Genomic DNA, 19,389 nt, shown 5'->3' on the forward strand with positions numbered 1-19,389 from the left:
TTGTTTTGTAGAGATAAATTTATCATGTCTTTCTTGAAAACATGCATCGTCAAGTTGTTTTTCAGTAGGGTTTTCAGTAAGCTTTTGATACTGATCATGAATATTTAAAAGTTCCTCATATTCAGACAACCACTTAGAATATGTAGGTTTAACTTCATTTGGGTCTGTTGAACGTTGCATCAAAGTTTTTAAATCATTACTTGTAACAGTTAAAGCCTTAATCAATCTTGATCTTTCAGCCTGTTTCAAAGTCAATGTATACTCTAGTCCCTTTTCAGTATGTGTTCTCTCACGTTTTTCATCCACAATATCTTGTTTGTCATCCATCTTAGACTATAAAGAGTTCTAATTTGTAAATAATGTGTTGGCTAGAATCCTAGGTTGTGGAAATAAATGCAAATGCGTATTCCATAGAAAGTTTATTAATCTTTATCAAATCCAGTGAGCACAGTGAATCATCGAAATATAATCTAATAAAGTTCAATACATCATAATCGTTCCATATTACGTTCCTCAATACGAATATGTTCTCTAATACAAATACGATAGGTTGAATACGATTTACTGAAAGGAAAACAGAAAAATACTGTCATTCACTTGAATAATAAAAGTTCAAAACATTGCAAAAATACATGTTATCCAGAGAACAATAAACAAATTATCTATACCAAAATTGTAAACATCTTGTTTTACCCAGTGAAAATACATAAAAACAATATTAACCACAAATCAATGAAACATCATTGACACAAAAATGTAATTATCGATTCGCACTTTACAACCTGTGTAATATCTATTTATAGAAATATAACCTGCGTCCGAGAGGACTTTGACAACTATATTCACTGAAAAAAGTTCTTAAACTTAAGCAATACAACTCAGACAAGTTACGGAAGGTTTATACAATAATATCAATACAAAAAACTCACCAAATTAGAAGTATTTCCACAAAAAATTCAACACAGATTTTGTCAAGTTATTGGCGTTGTTTTCATTCGGAACTCTCCGATAATCACTGTACATGAATAGTGAATCGACAAAAAATATGTTTATGAAAATTGACATTACAACTTCAATTCCTGTCAGTTTGTGTTTGTCCAATCAAATCCCAGTATGTATTGAAACTCCCAAGCAAACATAGTAAGCAAGTCACTCAATCAAAGTTTTTTTTTTTGCATGCTTTTATAGAAGAGCTGTACTATGTAATACAAAGAAGCGTTTAAGTCTTTTTCCAAAAAATACTATCAATTTCTTTTTGTCATATGTAAACTTCCGTACCATTTCCTTCCATTCATGATCATTAAATTGAACTGTAAAATATTTCTTGGTACCTTCTTAATTCCTTTATAAGTCTTATGTAAACATAATAATGACAATAACTACTGTGAGCACAAGATTCACTGCACACTTTTAAAGTTCTGCTTCATCAAACATTAAAATGTGAACTTAAGTTTTGAGACTTTTTTAATCGACACGATTGGGATTTTTGTATATGAGAACACGGTTTATCTATTAGTTGAAAATGCGGCTTTGAACTAGCTTTCAGTACCTGCGAGCATTCGTTGTTCAATAATGTGTGTCTTTGTGTTATTATTTTATGTGATAAATTGTTGTGTTGGTACACCACTGTAACAATGAAGGATGAAATGAGGAGGGTTGATTGGGTGGAAGTGGGGAGGGGTATGCGGAGCGCTAACAAACATGTTTATGCTGCATGGGCTTTGATCATTGTTGAAGCATCAATGTAAGGGGCATTTAATATCTTGATAAAAATATTCTTATTTTAGATACTATATCTTGTTATCTGATATTGGACGAAAGATGTGGCCCTTTTATGTAATTATGTAATACAAGTTACGATCATTTGAAAATACATATTAAACAGCCAAATGGATGCACAAGAACTAAAATAGGAGTCATAGATCCTATTGACAACAATTATCTGCCCATTTTATTGATTTTTTAACATTTGTTTCAAATATGACCAACTTCTTATCCAAAATCACCAGCACCGTATCAGGACCCACCAGCACAATGACAGGACCCACCAGCACAGTATCAGGACATGGGTAAATTGAGAAAATGCTACATTTTAATAAATTGCAATGTTTTTTCACAAAATAGTTTTGTCGTGTGGATTGCGGTATAGAAAGCGGACTCTATGAGCATTTTTGTTTTATTTTTTCAGTTCTTGATTTTCTGAAAATGAGCATTTTTGTGTTACGCTTACTGAAACAGTTTGGAGGGTCAACTTTTTAATGGTTTACATATGAACCCATAAGAAACAAAATTGAAAAATCTCAACTGTTTAATTCAATTTTTTATGAGTGAAAACGTCAAAAATCATCATTTTCGTCTTTGTTTACATTTTTTCATTGATCATGTTGATCACCAGCACCCGTCAGGACCGAATCACCAGCACAGAACGTTCTCTCGCAGGACAACCATACCCACCGTGATGTATGATGATGAAAAATTTATATTTCTTTTTACAAATGAAAATATGATATTTTATACTGCCAAAATCTGCTGAAATTTCAATAATGCGAAAATGTATTTTATACTCATGATAGTTGACTTGTATTTGTATTATGATTTACGAAAAATTGTTTTATAGTCTCTCATAACTCTTAATAGAGACCGGCACCGGCTCTTGTTGGCAATGCTAACTTGTGTTTTAAAAAGCTGTATATTTTATATGTAACAAGTGGTGAGACTTTAATTAAGCATTTGTCTTGTCTATAATCAAGCGATTATCTGGCTTGGTCTGTAAAACATAAACCGTGAAAAAAATCAAAAAAATCATCGGACATATTTTTTTTTTTTTCAGTATAAGAATGGAAAGGAAATGGTCCTTGATTTTTAGAATTATATTTGAGAAGTAAAAGTTGAAAAAAACCTGAAACATAGAGAAATGTAATTGTATTTAATTATGTATGTTCTCATTTGAAAAATATCATGTAAGTTGCACGGACGCTGTTCCTTACCATCCAATCTAGCTCAACCCAATACACATTAGAAGTTTGTTTTTCTCTATTGTTCAATTTTTTTATCATATATTTAGTTTGAAAAGTTGATATATAACTGCTGAAAATATGATATAAATCCCAGGAAATTGCGAGAATGTAGGATTTTTCACTATTAACACCAGAGCTTCTGGGGTCTTTGAGCGGCGACCCCATGACCCCTCGCCGTATGACTTACCCCCAACTTTGAGTACACATCAATTTGGCCTAGCTACACCCAGGCTTTTTAGAGCGTACACTGTATATAAAGAGAAAAAAAAAAGAATCCTATATACATATGTAACATATGCACACATGATGTAGATTAAAAGGAAGCCAATGTAATGTGTAGTTCCTGTTTGGAGTGGCAACATTTATCTTGTGCTAGACTAACTTGAACAACTTCCAAAGGCAAAGAATTGGTTTTGTAACAATCGCAAATGTTAAATCACGTGTACATTTGAAATGCATAGCAAACAACTATTAATATCGTCTGTCATGTCTGTTTTATGATGTAGTTTTGCCGATATCACTATTTTTATCACTGGCAGGATATTTAAACCATAGATTTTACGGATTTGAAAATCAACTTTTTTATAAATATTTTAGAAAAAAATATATTTAATGATGTATTTACAAAGGAGTGATCATGCTTTTAATTAATATTATAAAGTTATAAATTATTTTATTTATGATTGTACTTATTTTTATTAATGCTTGATATTGTAATAAAATGATTTTAAATTATTATCAATCTTTTTTTATTCTCTACTAATCACACCAATGAACAGTTTTATTCAGTTCCGGCTAAATAGCAAATTTGCTATTTTGCCGGTGCCGGTCAAATAGCCAAGTTCTGTCAAAATTATAATCCTGGTACTTTTGTTAACTATTATAGAATATATAGTATTGCTAGCATAAATATTTCTTCTAAAAAAAATCCAGACATTTATAGAATGTATCATTGTCAGCTTAAATATTTCTTTTAAAAAAAATCCACCAAATTAAAAAAAAAAAAAAAGAACCAAAGTTAATCAAAAATATTCAAGGAAATAAGTTCCGGAGTTGTAACACGTTTCGTCGGATAAATGTCCGTCAACGCGCAAGTGTTTAGAATTTTCTTTTCTAGGTTGTATCTGAGCTTGATATAACGTATTTACACGATGTATCAACTTAGTTGAATATTGACATTGAGCGAGAGAGAAAACAGACGAATTTCAACAAGTTTGACTTTAGAGCTTTCTCTTGATATAAGTTATCAATGCTGCATGAATTACTAGTAGATAAAAAGCGAGCAAATAAATCATGACAAAGTCGTAACTTTTCACAATCACCCTCAACATGTTACAACCACAAACGCAGTAAATTAGCGAGTAAACCAAAAGTGAAACAGCAGTATGAAAACAGCGGATGTTCTGACATTCATGCTGTTGACAGTTCAAACAATATGTCTGTCAACAGAAGTAAAAATACCAAAGCTTATATTGATTTCAATGGATGGTATGAGATATAATTTCCTTGACAACCTAAACAAGGGGAATATTTCAAATTTTAACTTTTTTAAAACAGGAGGTGTAAATGTGAAATATATTCGAAATGTTTTTCCCAGTGTTACATATCCAAATCATATGACAATTGTTACTGGTCTGTATCCTGAGAGCCATGGTATAGTCAGTAACAGTTTTTGGGATCCATATTTGCAAGATACATTCCATGAAGAAAATTACCGACAAAATTTTGAGTCTAAATGGTTTGACATGGGATCAGAACCTATATGGGTGACAAATTACAAAGCAGGTCAATCACGAGATAGTGGTGTTGTTTTGTGGCCTGGTGGCGTTGCTGAAATGAAGTCATATATGCCACGTGTAATTCCAGGTGGTTACATTTATAACCTCACATACAACTGGAATAAAAGAGTTGATCATTTGATTGAATGGTTTTCCAAAAATGAATCAAATATTCGTCCGATTAATTTAGGAGTTTTGTACTTTCCAGAACCAGATGAAGTAGCACATGTACATGGACCAGACAGCAAAGAAGTTAAAGATATAATTTATGAACTTGACAAAACTTTAGGCTATCTGAAGAAAAGGCTGATAGATGAACATTTATTTGATGATATGAATATTATAATAACTTCTGATCATGGTCATACTGATATCAGTACAAGTCAGCTAATAAAAATAGATCAGTATGTTAGTAAGACACTTTATATTGCTAGAGTTGGCTTAAACAGTATAGTAACTTGCTTGAATCCATCAAAAGGTATATTATTAATACATGTTAGAGATACATTTGTACATGTACCAATATTCCATGAGGCCTGAGAACACAGTTACATTGTATTTTTAATGCATTTTTTATAGACAATAAATTCAATTCTTTTTTTAAATCACACCTACTTTATCTCAAAAAGTTTTTAACAGTGTAGTGTACTACTAAATGGGACGAATTATATCTAAATGATAGAATCTTCTACCAGCTCTAACTCAAAATATTGACAATGCTATGTTAAGGGGGTCAAAAATTCAGTTTGACAGTTTCAGACATAATCAAATTTGACCTTTTTCTAACTGGAACAAATCACTACTTTAAAACATAAAGATTCAGCACCCAAATTTTTTTAACATGTAATTTCATCCCCTTAAATGCCTTACTTCTTAATATTTCATGCATTAAATATCAAGAAATAAATTCATGAAATTGGGAAAGTGTATCAAAAAATTGCAAGCACTGTTCACTCTAGTTATAGGGTCTATATTCATAGACAATGAAAACCAAAGGACAATAACTGTGTCCTTTGACCTAATAATACATGTACAAAGACATGTTTACATGTATTATTCTTTTGTATTCATGGTATTATTTAACTAATTTTGATTCAGTTAATATTAGTCTCATACATGTACATGTACATTTTATATCTTATTGTATATTCAATGGTAGGCGGAAACATCAGATAGAAAAAGTGATACTTCACACAACTTCTGCACAGTTGTTTTTTAAAATACCAAATAAAAATGAAAAAGTAGATATTGAATGTAGAATTAAGGTTAAAGAAATCTGGAAATTACTTAGAAATTTATGATAAAAACTAATCATCTAAATAGGGTTAGCCATACATACACCATGGCTAAGGTTTAATTTTTCTTTCACTATAAATAATAAATATTTTAGTATGAACTACATGTAGCATTCATCATTTATGCATACAATGTGCATGTAGCTAACATTTCCTAAATTAGGTTTAAGTTTTTATCATACATTTCTGATAAAGATTTTCGTTACCATGTAAGGTCAAAATCACTCACTTCTGCTTGGTTAGTACCTATATCCGCTGTACTTATGATACACGGTGAAGGTGCTGTGATGAAGGCTGTACTTCGACCTATAATTGTTAACTTTTTATACATTATGCCTTGGATAAAAGAGTTGTCACATTGGCACTCTTAACACATCTTATTATTTATCATGTTTATAAATAAAATCATTTTTAGCTGAAAGCTTGTTTCAATAAATTCTGATTTTTAGACAGTACAAGAGAAGAACTGTATGCAAAACTGAGGAAAATTCCCAACATAACCTTATACAGAAAAGGGGGTGAAAGCTCTAAGGCACTGCACTATAGTGATAACAGAAGAATATCAGAGTTTGTGCTTGAAGCAAAGAAAGGATATATATTGAAAAGTACTAAACAAAGTAAGCTACACAAAATTACCAGAAATACTTTTGACACATGTACAAATGATGTAGTTTTATTTCATTTTTTATTAAGTTGCAAGGCCAATACAAACATAAGTATATACATGATATATGTATATACGCTAATTTACATTGAAAAAAGAATATTGCAAAGAAGACAGTCTTGTTTTAAAGATTTTAGTACTAAGTGTCTATATCACCCTGCTTAGTTACTCTGTAATTTTAGTATCAAAACTTTGAGACATGAGCATATATGTATACTTATCAAGAATATCACAAACATTAACAAAAAAATTGAGAATGGAAAAGGGAAAATTAAAAATCATACAAGACTAACTAAGGATAGAGGCTCCTGACTTGACACATACCCAAAATATGGTGGGGTTACACATGTTTTGTGAGATCTCAACCCTCCCCTATACAATCATTCTTTGTCTTGAGTAAGTAACATATAGGGTTTTTTTTTGCTTCACATTGTGGCTTGTAGCTGTCAGATACCTAACAATCAATGCATTGAAAATCTAATATATATTACCCTTGAATTCATTCATTTCGCAAGTATGTTGATTTTAATGATAAAAGTGTAGGATGACACATGTTTATATGGTAATGATAATTTGAAAGAAAAATGTCTTTTCTGAATCAAGATGTCAGAGTAAAATTTATACATGTATTCTAAATACCTCAGACAAATTTGACCGAAGGTGAAATTGGCTATTATTTTTAGGTCTGTTTTGGTCAAATAACTCTTCAAGTATATGTATTCAAGTATTTATATATTAACTTTGAAATTTTTAGGTTTGAGCAATCGTGCAAAAGTAGAGGGACACTATGTTTTTCATTCTGTGCTTCTGTTCATTAATCAGATGAAGTCCTATCAATTGGAAAATTAGTACAGATATTCTCTATGATATCAATTTTCTAATTTTATTGCCAAGTTAGATTTTTTACCCCCCTTTTCACAGTCCACTTAACATAGAAAGTGATAATGCCAACGGGGATTCTGTGTACTTACAATACATTATTGTTTAGGTATATATTTTTTTTGGTAGGAGGAGCTCATGGATTTGATCCAGAGAAAGTTCCAGATATGCGTCCATTTTTTATTGCCTTTGGTCCAGCTTTCAAGAAAGGATTGAAGAATGCAGATCCATTCAACTCTGTTGACATCTATTCCTTGATGTGCCATATACTTGGGATTGAACCAGCACCTAATAACGGAACACTTAAAAATGTACTGCATATTTTATCCCATCCTCCATCACCACATGCATCTACATTCCAATTCACTGGCGTCACATGTAAGTAAAAAGTGTTCACTATCTTCAAATTTTTAAATCAATAGAAATGTTATTCACTAAGTTATTGTATATATATGTTAAATGTTGTTTGTGCTGTTTTTAGACCCTTCTACAACGAAATTTGTCTTACATGCACTCGTATACAAATTGCGGTTTTTATCCAACGCAATCATAGGTTTGAACGTAGTTTTCAATTTAGACTCGTTTATATTACATATATATGTATATATATGTGAAAAATAAAATGTGGTATGATTGCCAATAAGACAACCCTTCACAAGAGACCAAATTACACATAAATAAACAATTACCATACTTCCTTCAATTTTATACACATGTATGTCTTAAAATGAGAGATTACTGTAATATGATTTGATTTAGTTTTTTTCTCCAATGACAGAGTAAAAAAAAATGTTTAAAAATCATTATTTTATTATAATTGCTGAAATTTTAAATTTCATTCAATGGAATTTTTGTTGAAATGTCTGTCTTTCTTAATAAATAAATTTAATAATGAGATATTTATCTTTTGGGTATATTTTTCAGTTCTAGTGGTAGTAATATTTGTTGCCTTTGTTGGAGGGCTGTATGCAATAGGTGCATGCAGACAAGGACGAATAAAACAATATGTACAAGTGAACAGAAAAATCATCAACCATTCAGAATTTGGACAATCATCCTTGCTGTATGGGAGCAACGGTGAAGAGGAAGAGGATGAATTTTAAAGGGGCATTACACATGAAATATTGACAATTTTTGTCTTAGACAACAACCAATTAACATCATGGCGGGGAGGGTGTTATGTTTTTTTCATAAAAAAATATTCTGATCCCTAATTTGATGAAAAAAAAATATTATGGTTAAGCAGATGACAAAAATATATTTTAAATCCAGATTTTCCCGATTCCTGGTAGTGCTAAATTTTGGAGGAAAAAAAGAATTTGATAGTGTCTAAAAACTGAAAAAAAATGTTGGAGTTTTTTAGGGAAAATATTTCTTAGTCAGGCAAAAAACCATAATGCGAGTTAACTAATTTATTTTGAGAGTTACCTCAATTTCTGGGTACAGCTATTAGCATAGCAAACTGGTTGTGAATTGTATAGTTTTTCAACATATGTTGAAAAGTTTTTGAATAGATGTAGTATTATTATAGGTGTAATGACCATGCTGTATGAGGTCTCAGGTGTGTCTCTCTAATTAGATTTAGATTTTATACATTTATAATGGGTTTTTTAAGTTTAGGGATGCCAAGGGGAAATCATGCTTATTATATTCCAGAAATATAAATGAGGGTTTTGATGCTTTCAGCCTTTTTATTGATAGATTTTTTTTATTAATGTCCAGTGGCAAATAGGGAACGCATTAACAGGAAAAGAATCCATTGATAATAAAATGGTCCCTGCATATTGGTCCAATGTGGTGACGCTCAGAAATTTTAACTAGCACTCAAAAATTAGAAAAAGTTTGATAAATAAAATTATTGCAATGAAATAAGTCACCAATACGTCCTCCTCAAAGAAGGGTTTTTTAACTTGCAGTTCATCATGTTCATGTGGCACTTTTCCATGCATTATATTTAGATTTGTGATTCCAATAGGACATGGCTGATTATTTATGCATCTCATATATCCAAACAGATGCCCCTAGCCATTATTTTTCCTCATTTTTTTAAATCCTGTTGGTTTTATATATCATTTGTTTATAGTAGCCTTGACCTTTAAAGTATCACTTTTTTACCTGGAAAATATCTTCTTTTTTTTTTCAATGATCAGTTTTTTCCCCAATCTAAGATCTTTTGAAATCATGCCATTGCATTTTGCCTTTCTATAACAAGACATTATACACTGAGTTTTTACTAACTATGGGTAACCCTAACCCTGCAAAATCTGAGTTCCTTACAAAAATTGTCTGAGCAGATCGATTTATGGATTTATAATAAGTTTCTCTTTTTTCAAGTTTAATGGGACCAATAGTCATTTAACTTTCTTGTCACTGTAAAATACATGGACTTTTGTACAAATAAAGATGATTTTATTAATTTGTAGCTATGTATAGTAAACAATAAGCTAGAAATCATGAAACTGTCCATAGCATAATTATAATAAGATAAGATAAGATAAGATGAGAAATCAAGAACCCATAAAGGGCATCATTTTACTACAATATTATGACAATATGATTGGAAAAAGCAAAACAGAAAACTAATACCATACCATAACGTTATGGACAGGATCAGAGCATAACACAACATGTGTTTTATATAACTTTTAAATTAAATTCTATAATGATAAATATTATTTCATATATTTTGTTTACATCTGGATCTTACTTCTAAACCGTTAATAATGTAATTTCCTAGGCACATGAGAGTTGGTAAATGCTCATTTGTGAACAGCCAAAAATATTTCTTATCCTTAGATGCTTAGGTAGTTCTTTAAAATTAGTACAAAAACTTTATTAAATAATAAAGTCCTCTGTTCATTATATAAAGGACAATTCACTGTAAAATTGGTCTCATGAAAATGATATTACTATCAACATTGTATTTTATAATTGCTTTGAATGTTATGCAGAATGGTGAAAGCTTTTTTATTCATTGATACCAATTTTCATAGTTTTATTTGGTCAAGCCTTAATCTGGTGGGTTTTTGAATTCACAGTTTCATATATTGCACTTTGACTAAGTTCTTTTTAACTGATTACTATAGTTTGTCCTTATGTCGCACTGTTACTCCCATGTTGGGGGGGGGGGGGGGGGGAGGCTTTAAGTGTCTGCTTTGAATTGTTTTACCTGATGATGGGAGTTTTTTAAGACCTTGACATACAGCCCTTGTACAGTTTTACCTTTTACATCGCGGGGGTCTTTTATAGCTTACTATGCAGTATGAATTTTGCTCATTGTTTAAAAAGGCAGTACCATGACTTATAGTTATTAAGTTCTATGTCAATTGGTCTCTGTTGGGGAGTTTTCTTATTGGCAATCATATACCACTGTTTAGCTCACCTGGCCCAAAAAGGAATATCCAATTAAAAATTTTTACATGGTGGGGTAAAAAAAAAAAGGGGACTTCCTACCCTCCCCTGAATAGTTTAAAAAAAATCTATGTAGTATCTCTTCTGTATCTAATGATAGAGCAGATTGGTACTCTCAAAAACCATTGTCAACCTTGGCTTCCCCGTGGTTGACAATGTTTTCTTGGGGTACAATCTGCTGTATCACCCTCTCAGCTATGTGTTATTTAACTTATTATATTGAATGTGCTTTCATTATTTGTTTTTTTTTGCAGATGAAATTTTATAATGTGTTTTTTGTATTGGGATGTTCGAATTTCAAGGTATTTGCGTAGCAGTTAACTAAAATTATCAATTTCTTTAGAATTAGCAGTTTAAGATTTTTATACTCTTATAAGTTAAAGGAACTATATATATAATAGAATAGACAACGAAAAAAGGTAATGTGTTCATGAGACAAAAAGCAGAAATCAGCTGAAAGCCAATCAATTTGTCTTCAATACAACAAGAAAATCCAGTTCAGATACAGATTGAATGGGTTGGAGAATTCATAGCAATGTAATATGTCATAAAAGAAATATCTGAACTCTGTAAGCGCTTCACAAATTGTCATGACAAATGAAAAGTAAGCTGTATTAGGTTTTACTGTTGTTTAAAAGTATTTATCTGTTAATTATAACGGGGTCTTCTTAATTATTCTGGTATAATTTTGATGAAAGGGATACAAATTATATTCTTAAAAACCAAATTCTGAGAGGTAGTGTACATATTTTATATATTTTGTTTATGTTTATATTGATTGTTTTAATTTGAATGTGTATTGTTATATAACATACTGGAAGTTCATTTTTATATTTTGTGAGAAATATTATTTTTTTATATATTTAAATGGTTATTTTTAATAATTAAAACAAGTTATATTTAAAAGAGAGTTCACTTTGTCATGTGATTACCCAGAAAAGTCGTTATTATTATAATAGTATACACATCATAAGAGAAACACAACACATATATAAAATTTCAAACTATCAAATCTTCAGTCATCAGCTCTACCATTCAATATAAATGTTTGCAGATTTTCAAAAGAAATGTCAAAAGACAAACAAAAGTCCATGAAAAAATTAAGAACTTAATTATGGGATTCAGATACACTACACTTATGGTTCCAATGCAGAAGTTACACTTAGTCGTAATATTTCAAATGTCAGAAAATTTCATAAAATGCCAAATTTATAATAGAAAAAAGTAAAGGCTCTTGCTAAACTGTATTTTATTCAACATATGCTTAATTGGACAAAGTATGAACGAAAATAGATGTGAGGCATAATATAAAATGTCTATTAATGAACCAATCTAATAATGCACATAGTTGCAAGTAAACTAATGAGTATACTTTCTTGATTGTACTAGTAAATTATGACTTCTGACACTCTTATATCAGAAACTATATTTTGAATATGAAACAACGAACTGTGGTATAATTGTCAATGATGACAACTAGCCATTAAAGTTCTATTTTTGAATATGAAAAAAGGAAATGCGGTATGATTGCCAATGAGACAAATATCCACCAAAGTTCAAATGAAGTGGGTGTTAGCAATTATAGGCAACCATACAGCCTTCAATAATGCGAAAAACCCTTATTGTATTGCGTCTATAAAAGTAGGTTTTGAACATCATGACAAATATAGTGCAGAGAAACAAGGTCCATGGCAATTTCAATAGCAAATGTGTATAGTTCTGAAAATAACCGAACAATTTTTGGTCATGATTCCAAGAACAAAATAGGTGAATCAATATTTATTCCACAGAATACAAGATTCAATGACTTCACTTCGGCATTGCTATTATAACCTTTATCGTTGTCTCTTTATGGCAAAACAAAATATGGTTATACCAGTTCGTATTAGTGATCTTGCTATATGAAGAATACTATATAATACTACTTGTAAGTTGTTCTCGCATACATTTACCTTTGATGGTCTTTAAAATCTTCTGCTGTCTTGATTTTTTTCTTGCTTGTATCCCTCGGTGTCTTAACAATTCGCTAGCAGAGGTTTCGACTCATTTGTAATATTGACGTTAACGGTATAAATTTCACTGCCCCATTTGTGCATTTAAGCTATTAATGTCTATTGAGTGATGATGGAGGCCAGAATGTTTGAAAGTCCAATTTGTGTACAAATTTTAATTAGCTGATAAAACCCAAATAATGCCAAAAGTAAAGTATTAAGAAATAAAAAAGCTGAAAGACGCAGACAGTGACCGAAACTAAAGGTCACTCACTATATGGACTTCAATGAGAAAAACGTATTTATAACACTCCGATTTATGAAAAACACATATGATAGACATAAACCACAAAGAATAACAGGTTGCCTTCTTTAGACAGTCACAGCAAGGGCTCCGTGTTGAAGACCGTTCTTTGACCTATAATGGTTTACTTTTACAAATTGTGACTTGGATGGAGAGTTGTCTAATTGGCACCCATACCACATTTTATATCTACATAACAAATGTGAGAGTACACTTGTTTAAGTCTATTGTAAGTCTTGTCATGCAGTTTGTACCTACATATTTGTTACCCTTGCCTCTCTTCTTCCATTTCTGCAGGGGTTTATATCTTTGCAAAAGGGCTTGTACACTGCATACATGTAGGAATATAAATGCATATGATAGTTTTGAAATAATTTTATCATATTTACAGTTACATAAGATCAGTCATTGAAATAGAGTTTGATGTTATTCAGCTCTAAATATATTATTGTTTTACATTTGCAATGGCATAATCCCATTCAATTCAGCTGCTACACAGAGAGGAATATATTTCTCCTCATACTTTTCATTTATATTCGATGACCTTTTCGATTTACACAAATTAAAATTTTGTTTTGCAGCTGTATAGTCCCATGCCATTCCAACAGCTTTGCAAAACCAATGTTCAGCCCTGTACCAGTTTTCCCTAAGCATCTCACTGTATCCAAGAAGACTGAATGATCTGCTGTTTTTAATCTCTGCACAGAACTTACTGAATGCAGTCTTGACGCCTTTTATCTTTTGATCTGGTTCCCCTAACTTCACTAGGCATTTGATAGCATAATAATAGGCAAATGATCTTGAGGGAGCTTCCATTTTAGTGTGAATATCCACTTCCTTTTTAAGAAAATCATCGAGTGTGAGATATTCCATAGTTCCGTAAGAATTGCTACATTTATTTGTATTTGCCTTAGATAGAAACAAATCTAGAATATCGATCGCTTCCGACCATCTTTCTTGGTTACAAAGAAATGCAGCAAAGTCCACCGTAGTAGCAGACTCTTCATTCGGTATTTCTGATAGGAATGTAGAGAACAATGTTTCAGCTCTGACTAAAGCAGTTATTCTTTCATCTGATTCATCTGGATACTCAAATGCTGATGCAAAATGTAAACATGCAAGATTTCCATTAAACGTTGATAGATTCAAATCTTCCAGGTTATCGGTAAACTGGACTGCCTTACTTGCTGAACTGAGCTGAAATGCTACTGTGTGAACCACAGCATCACGACTTGCACCAGATGCTTTAGTAGAAATATCTTCCATATATTCAATGGTTTCTGAATGCTTTCCCTTAGACAACAGATTCTCAATATGACATGCAATTTCTTTCCACTTTGAATACTGACATCCGGTAATTGTATTCGCTTTGTGAAAAGCAACCTCAGCTTCTCCCCAAAGTTGTAAATGTGTTAAGAAAAGACCATGTAAGTAGTTACTCCAAAACGTGTTAGATTGCTGACAGTAGTGTTGAAATTTATCTAAGATTTCATCAGGTAAACCTTTAATGTTGTTATCGGCTTGGTATGCGACTAACAACAGGTATAAAGCAAGTGGAAAAGACGGCAAAACAATCATTCTAATAGGGTCTCCAACCAGGCTGATTAAATCTTTTCTCAGAGTTTTCTCTAATGTTATGATTTTTGTATCGTTGACATTAGTATAATTGTCTTGGGTGTCGCAGCTACTATAGACATAATCCTTCAAATGAGAAATGCACATATCGGTGCGTCCAGCTGCCAAGTTACAGAGAGCAAAATCTACTCTGACAGAGTCTACCAATCCTTTCTCTTGTATATACCGATTGAAATAGTCAGTTGCCTTTGAAAGTAGTTGGCGGCTTATTTGAGAATCCTTCGGATGTTGACATGAGTAAGCATGATAAAAGTTACCAAGGTACTGATTCACATTTCTAATATCCGGATATTTGTTTGCGTAAAACTCAACGGAAAACTCAAGACACCTGATGCACTGTGTTACTATTTTCCATTGTGAAATAAAGGAATATAAATATTTGCTAAAACAATCCGCTGGTGCACATGTTCCAAGGAAGTCGTAAAGGTCGGCCAAGTAATGGACTGAATCCTCTACTTTATCATCAACTAGAAATGCAGAAACAAATGAAATAAGTGTATGAATAAACTCTTTTGCTGATTCCTCTCTATTCCTGTGAACTTTGAACCTTCTAAAATCATCTAAAACTGGGCCAATAAAATGTCTAAATGGTAGCACAGCACTTTGGTTTGCAATAATGTTGGTGTCTGTAAACTCTAACACTGGGGAAATTGGGTCCGTTCGGATTGAAGCCAATAGCATATCAAGATGATTGAATTCATCTTCAGTTAGATGATCAAGAAGATTATTTTCTGGTATGAAATAACTAGGAAGCCATCGGTCTTTTACAAATGCTATCAAAGTATCGAGAACGTATAGAATACATCCTCCTTGATTTTCATGCCAACACTCTGTCGGAAGCCGTTCACAGGAGTAAAGAAAAGCTGTCTTCATGTGATAGGAAGAGAGGAGATCTAAGCCTTTCATTTTTACTTGTCGCAGTAATTTCAAATATACATAACACTGTCTTTGGTCATCTGTTACAACATCTTTGGCTAACCTTACTTCTGACGTTGCGAACGACAATCTCCATTCTATGTCAGGATGTTTGGTGTGTCGATGTGGGACAGGAACAACATGGCATCCTTCGTCAACAATAGATTTCATTAACGTATCTGACAACCAATTGTTTGTTCTCTGTCTAAACGTCCAATTATTTGCAATTTTGGGCCACGAGATTGGTAATGCGGCAACCATCTCTTGTCGAGGATGTTGCAAGCTTGTACTCGATTGAAACAATTTTAAAGTTCTTGCAGTGATGTCTTCAAGTCCAACTGCTGGACCTTTCTGATCTACAATAAACTTGGAAATATCGGTTGATTGCTCGAAACCAATTTGATCCATTAAAGTTTTGATATCATCTCTAACTTTTTTCGCATTAAAAAATCCCCTTTTTTCAACCCATATTGCAGTCGATGGATCAACTCCCCGAAGAACGGATTCTGGATCGTTTATAAACAGTCTACAGTAACCCGGATGTACTTCTTCTATTTCTAAAACAACTTTTTGTTTATCAGAAGCTTGAAGGTCGAGTTCTCTAATGCGTCGCGAATTCCATGCCACAAGAACATCTATATCACTGTGTTGAACACCTATTGGCATCTTAAGAGGTTCTTTTGATATCATTCGTGGAATTTCGTAACATTCTGCACTACTCCCAACGGCAATGTATTTTGATGGCGGATCTTCTCCATACTGCTGACGACCTCTAGTATTAAGTTTGTCAATTTCTTGTTCTACTTTTGGGTGTCTTTTCGATATCAAATGCTTAGGCAGAAGTAGGTTTACAATAAATGAAAAGTGTAAAGTTGGAATATCTGCCGTGTTGTCCCATTCCACTGGTAATGTTGGACTCGCCTCTCTGTCAACATCTGAAAGAGTTAAGAAATAAAAACAAATGTAAGGTAGAGAATTATTAGACTGACAACACCATGGCTAAAACAACTAGAATTGGAAGAACTAGTGAATACTGAATGTGTCCCCGTGCCTGTAGTGTAGGCCCTTATATTTTTAGTTATGGTTTCTTGCTTGTGAGAGAGCTGTCTACATATTCCATTGTCTCTTGTAGAGAGTTGTCTCATTTGCAAGCATACCACATCTTCTTATTTATATATATATATATATATACTCAATATGCAGATAACTGTTAAATGGTAATTGCCAAAACCCAAATTCCTATTGAATGGGACCTAAAAAAGAACACATTGAATAACGAATGCGAGTAGCACATTTATTATTGCATGACTTGTCAGGAGTTGAATACTTTTTATAATCGAATCTCAGTTATGTAAATAATGTCTTGAAAGCACATAGTGTTGCATGCCGGAGTATTGTTGAATTCAGTTCACACGCAAAAAAAACTGGTTGTATTTGACTAGAGGACCTCAATTATTCGATGTTGCAATCATACCTTATAAAAGAGGGACGAAAGATACCAGAGGGACAGTTATAAGGGACGACACTCTACATTTCCTGATGTAACAGTGTTAGATATTGATTGACAGTTTTGCTAGCGACGGATGAGAAATTGTTCTACAAAATACGATAAACTAAAACATCTTTCTCTCGAATACTAGTACTGTAATCAATTGAAGAACTTTCAGTAGAATTTAGTTTATAGGCTTTGTTACTAACTGGAACACATGCAAATCAAATATAGACAGTTATTTATCGTTTAATCTAATAACGTAATTGGAAGGCAGAAACTACAACGTTTGAGGCGGTTTTATGAACAGATAGTGCATGTGGCTGTCTTTTTAAACGCGCTTTACCTACTATAGAAATTGGGCTCATACAAAAAGAGATTAGGAGCGGGCCGTCGAAACTTGTTTAAATCCTTTGTATTCATTAATAATGAGTATTTATAAAGTCAGGGTTATCATAGGATTATTAAATGACCGAGTGCTACAATGATACTCTGACCTTTTGCGAAAAGACAAACAAACAATATTAGCCAGTGTTTCTTGTAATCTTGATCAGATTGTGTGTTTCCTCTTTGCATTGTCTCCCAGATTTTTATCACGTGCTTCTTTTATTTAAGTGAAGTACGTACATTTTATATAATGTATTTCTCATTCATACCTTTTCTTTCATTTAACCTATATGATGTTTTGTGCGTCACCATATGCATTCAACTATCAGTACAATAAAAAAAATCCGAAAATTATAGTACCTCTTTTTGTATCTTTTGTCGATGGCGGTCTATTTTCTTGCACCTTCTTGTTGTTTATTCCTTCGTATTCCAATTCACATTTTGCAACACAATCCATATCAAAAGAACATACATTCACCTCTCCAGTATCATCTTTATTGTCTTTCACATCATTTTGTCCGCCATTATTCCGGTCAGATATTCCAATGTTATCGTTTATTTTGTTTCCGTTTGATTCATCCATGTCGAGTTTCCTTCGAGTTGGAGCAGTTGATTGCTATGTAGATTAATTTTATAAAATTTTCACAATCTGCCGGTTTGTTGTACACGTAGTATATTATAGATTTAAATTATGAACAGGTAAATGGGGTATTGACCCATTTTTGAAGCGAACAGTTTCTATTTAAATAACAGAATTTAATCAACCAAAACATATCAGGTTCGTACAGAACGCCGTCTCGAATATCTTTCAAATAAACTCACCGCTAAAATCTCAACATGGTTAAATTAGAATTTCAATGAAGCCATGCATGTGGGGATTCATGCAAGAGACGTGTATTAATGTATCATATATTCTTCCATACAAAGAGGTTTTTTTATATAGATTCCAATAATCTTGATTATCTTTTCTTTAAAAAAATAAAATCAGAGGCGGATTAAGGGGAAGTGGAGGTTTGTTTGGTGCTGCATTGACTGTTTAAATGTCCCACTCCTAACATATTGGTTTGGTCCTCTACTCTTTATTCGCATATGGATGTATGAATTGACCATTTAGCAAATAATTTTGATAAAATAAAGGAAACTAATAACCAATGAATGTAACAAATTCAACAATCATTTACTTTATACACAAGCGATATGATAAATTAATTTACATTGTACGTATTGAATAATTATTTGAGAATAAAACTTATTCGTTAGGAGGTGACAGTTGTCTTTCTTCGTACAGAAATCTGGTAATACAATCTTGATGATACACTCGTCTGTCTTATTACATGCATACCCATTAATAGCCCGTACTTTGATCTATAATTGTTAAACTTTTTATACCTTGTCACTTGGATGGAGAGTTGTCTCATTTGCCCTCATACTTTACCTTCTTATTTATATAATATATAACACTACGCTTGTCGGATATACAATATTATCTACTTCATTTATATATGGCAGAATCTAAGCAAAGAAAAATATTTTCATCAAATGTTTGATGTTTCATTTTTCGTCAGTTTTATATGTGATATTGTTTGAAAAAGCGGCACAGCTCAACTGCATAGTGGTAAATACC

The 19,389-nt window shown here is 32.2% G+C and overlaps 2 protein-coding genes and 1 long non-coding RNA gene across 3 annotated transcripts; 1 reads left to right on the forward strand and 2 right to left on the reverse strand.

The window, feature by feature from the left end:
* Window positions 1-406: 406 nt before the first annotated feature.
* Window positions 407-1,069, reverse strand: LOC143047265 (uncharacterized). The gene is made up of 2 exons (XR_012969473.1): window positions 930-1,069; window positions 407-564 (listed from the first exon to the last, which is right to left on the reverse strand). It is a non-coding gene; the product is annotated as an uncharacterized LOC143047265 (long non-coding RNA).
* Window positions 1,070-4,147: 3,078 nt separating this feature from the next.
* Window positions 4,148-11,950, forward strand: LOC143047262 (ectonucleotide pyrophosphatase/phosphodiesterase family member 5-like). The gene is made up of 4 exons (XM_076220287.1): window positions 4,148-5,273; window positions 6,540-6,707; window positions 7,763-8,011; window positions 8,558-11,950. Exons 1-4 carry the CDS (start codon window positions 4,403-4,405, stop codon window positions 8,734-8,736), a joined length of 1,467 nt encoding a protein of 488 aa, XP_076076402.1. The 5' UTR covers window positions 4,148-4,402; the 3' UTR covers window positions 8,737-11,950.
* Window positions 11,951-13,699: 1,749 nt separating this feature from the next.
* On the reverse strand, window positions 13,700-18,483 carry LOC143047261 (uncharacterized). Its single transcript, XM_076220286.1, has 2 exons — window positions 18,126-18,483; window positions 13,700-16,824 (listed from the first exon to the last, which is right to left on the reverse strand). The coding sequence occupies exons 1-2, from the start codon at window positions 18,346-18,348 to the stop codon at window positions 13,793-13,795; spliced, it is 3,255 nt and encodes a 1,084-aa protein (XP_076076401.1). The 5' UTR covers window positions 18,349-18,483; the 3' UTR covers window positions 13,700-13,792.
* Between the last annotated feature and the right edge of the window lie 906 nt (window positions 18,484-19,389).

This window comes from Mytilus galloprovincialis, chromosome 10 (assembly GCF_965363235.1).
Source record: "Mytilus galloprovincialis chromosome 10, xbMytGall1.hap1.1, whole genome shotgun sequence".
NCBI classification, from domain to species: Eukaryota; Metazoa; Mollusca; class Bivalvia; order Mytilida; family Mytilidae; genus Mytilus; species Mytilus galloprovincialis.

Bases quoted from the DNA above. Each gene is read 5' to 3' on its own strand.
- LOC143047262 (XM_076220287.1), top strand. From the start codon at position 4,403: ATGAAAACAGCGGATGTTCTGACATTCATGCTGTTGACAGTTCAAACA. The intron at 6,708-7,762 runs GTAAGCTACACA...TTTTTTTGGTAG, and splicing joins ATTGAAAAGTACTAAACAAA to GAGGAGCTCATGGATTTGAT. The intron at 8,012-8,557 runs GTAAGTAAAAAG...TATATTTTTCAG, and splicing joins CCAATTCACTGGCGTCACAT to TTCTAGTGGTAGTAATATTT.
- LOC143047261 (XM_076220286.1), bottom strand. From the start codon at position 18,348: ATGGATGAATCAAACGGAAACAAAATAAACGATAACATTGGAATATCT. The intron at 16,825-18,125 runs GTACTATAATTT...TAACTCTTTCAG, and splicing joins GACAAAAGATACAAAAAGAG to ATGTTGACAGAGAGGCGAGT.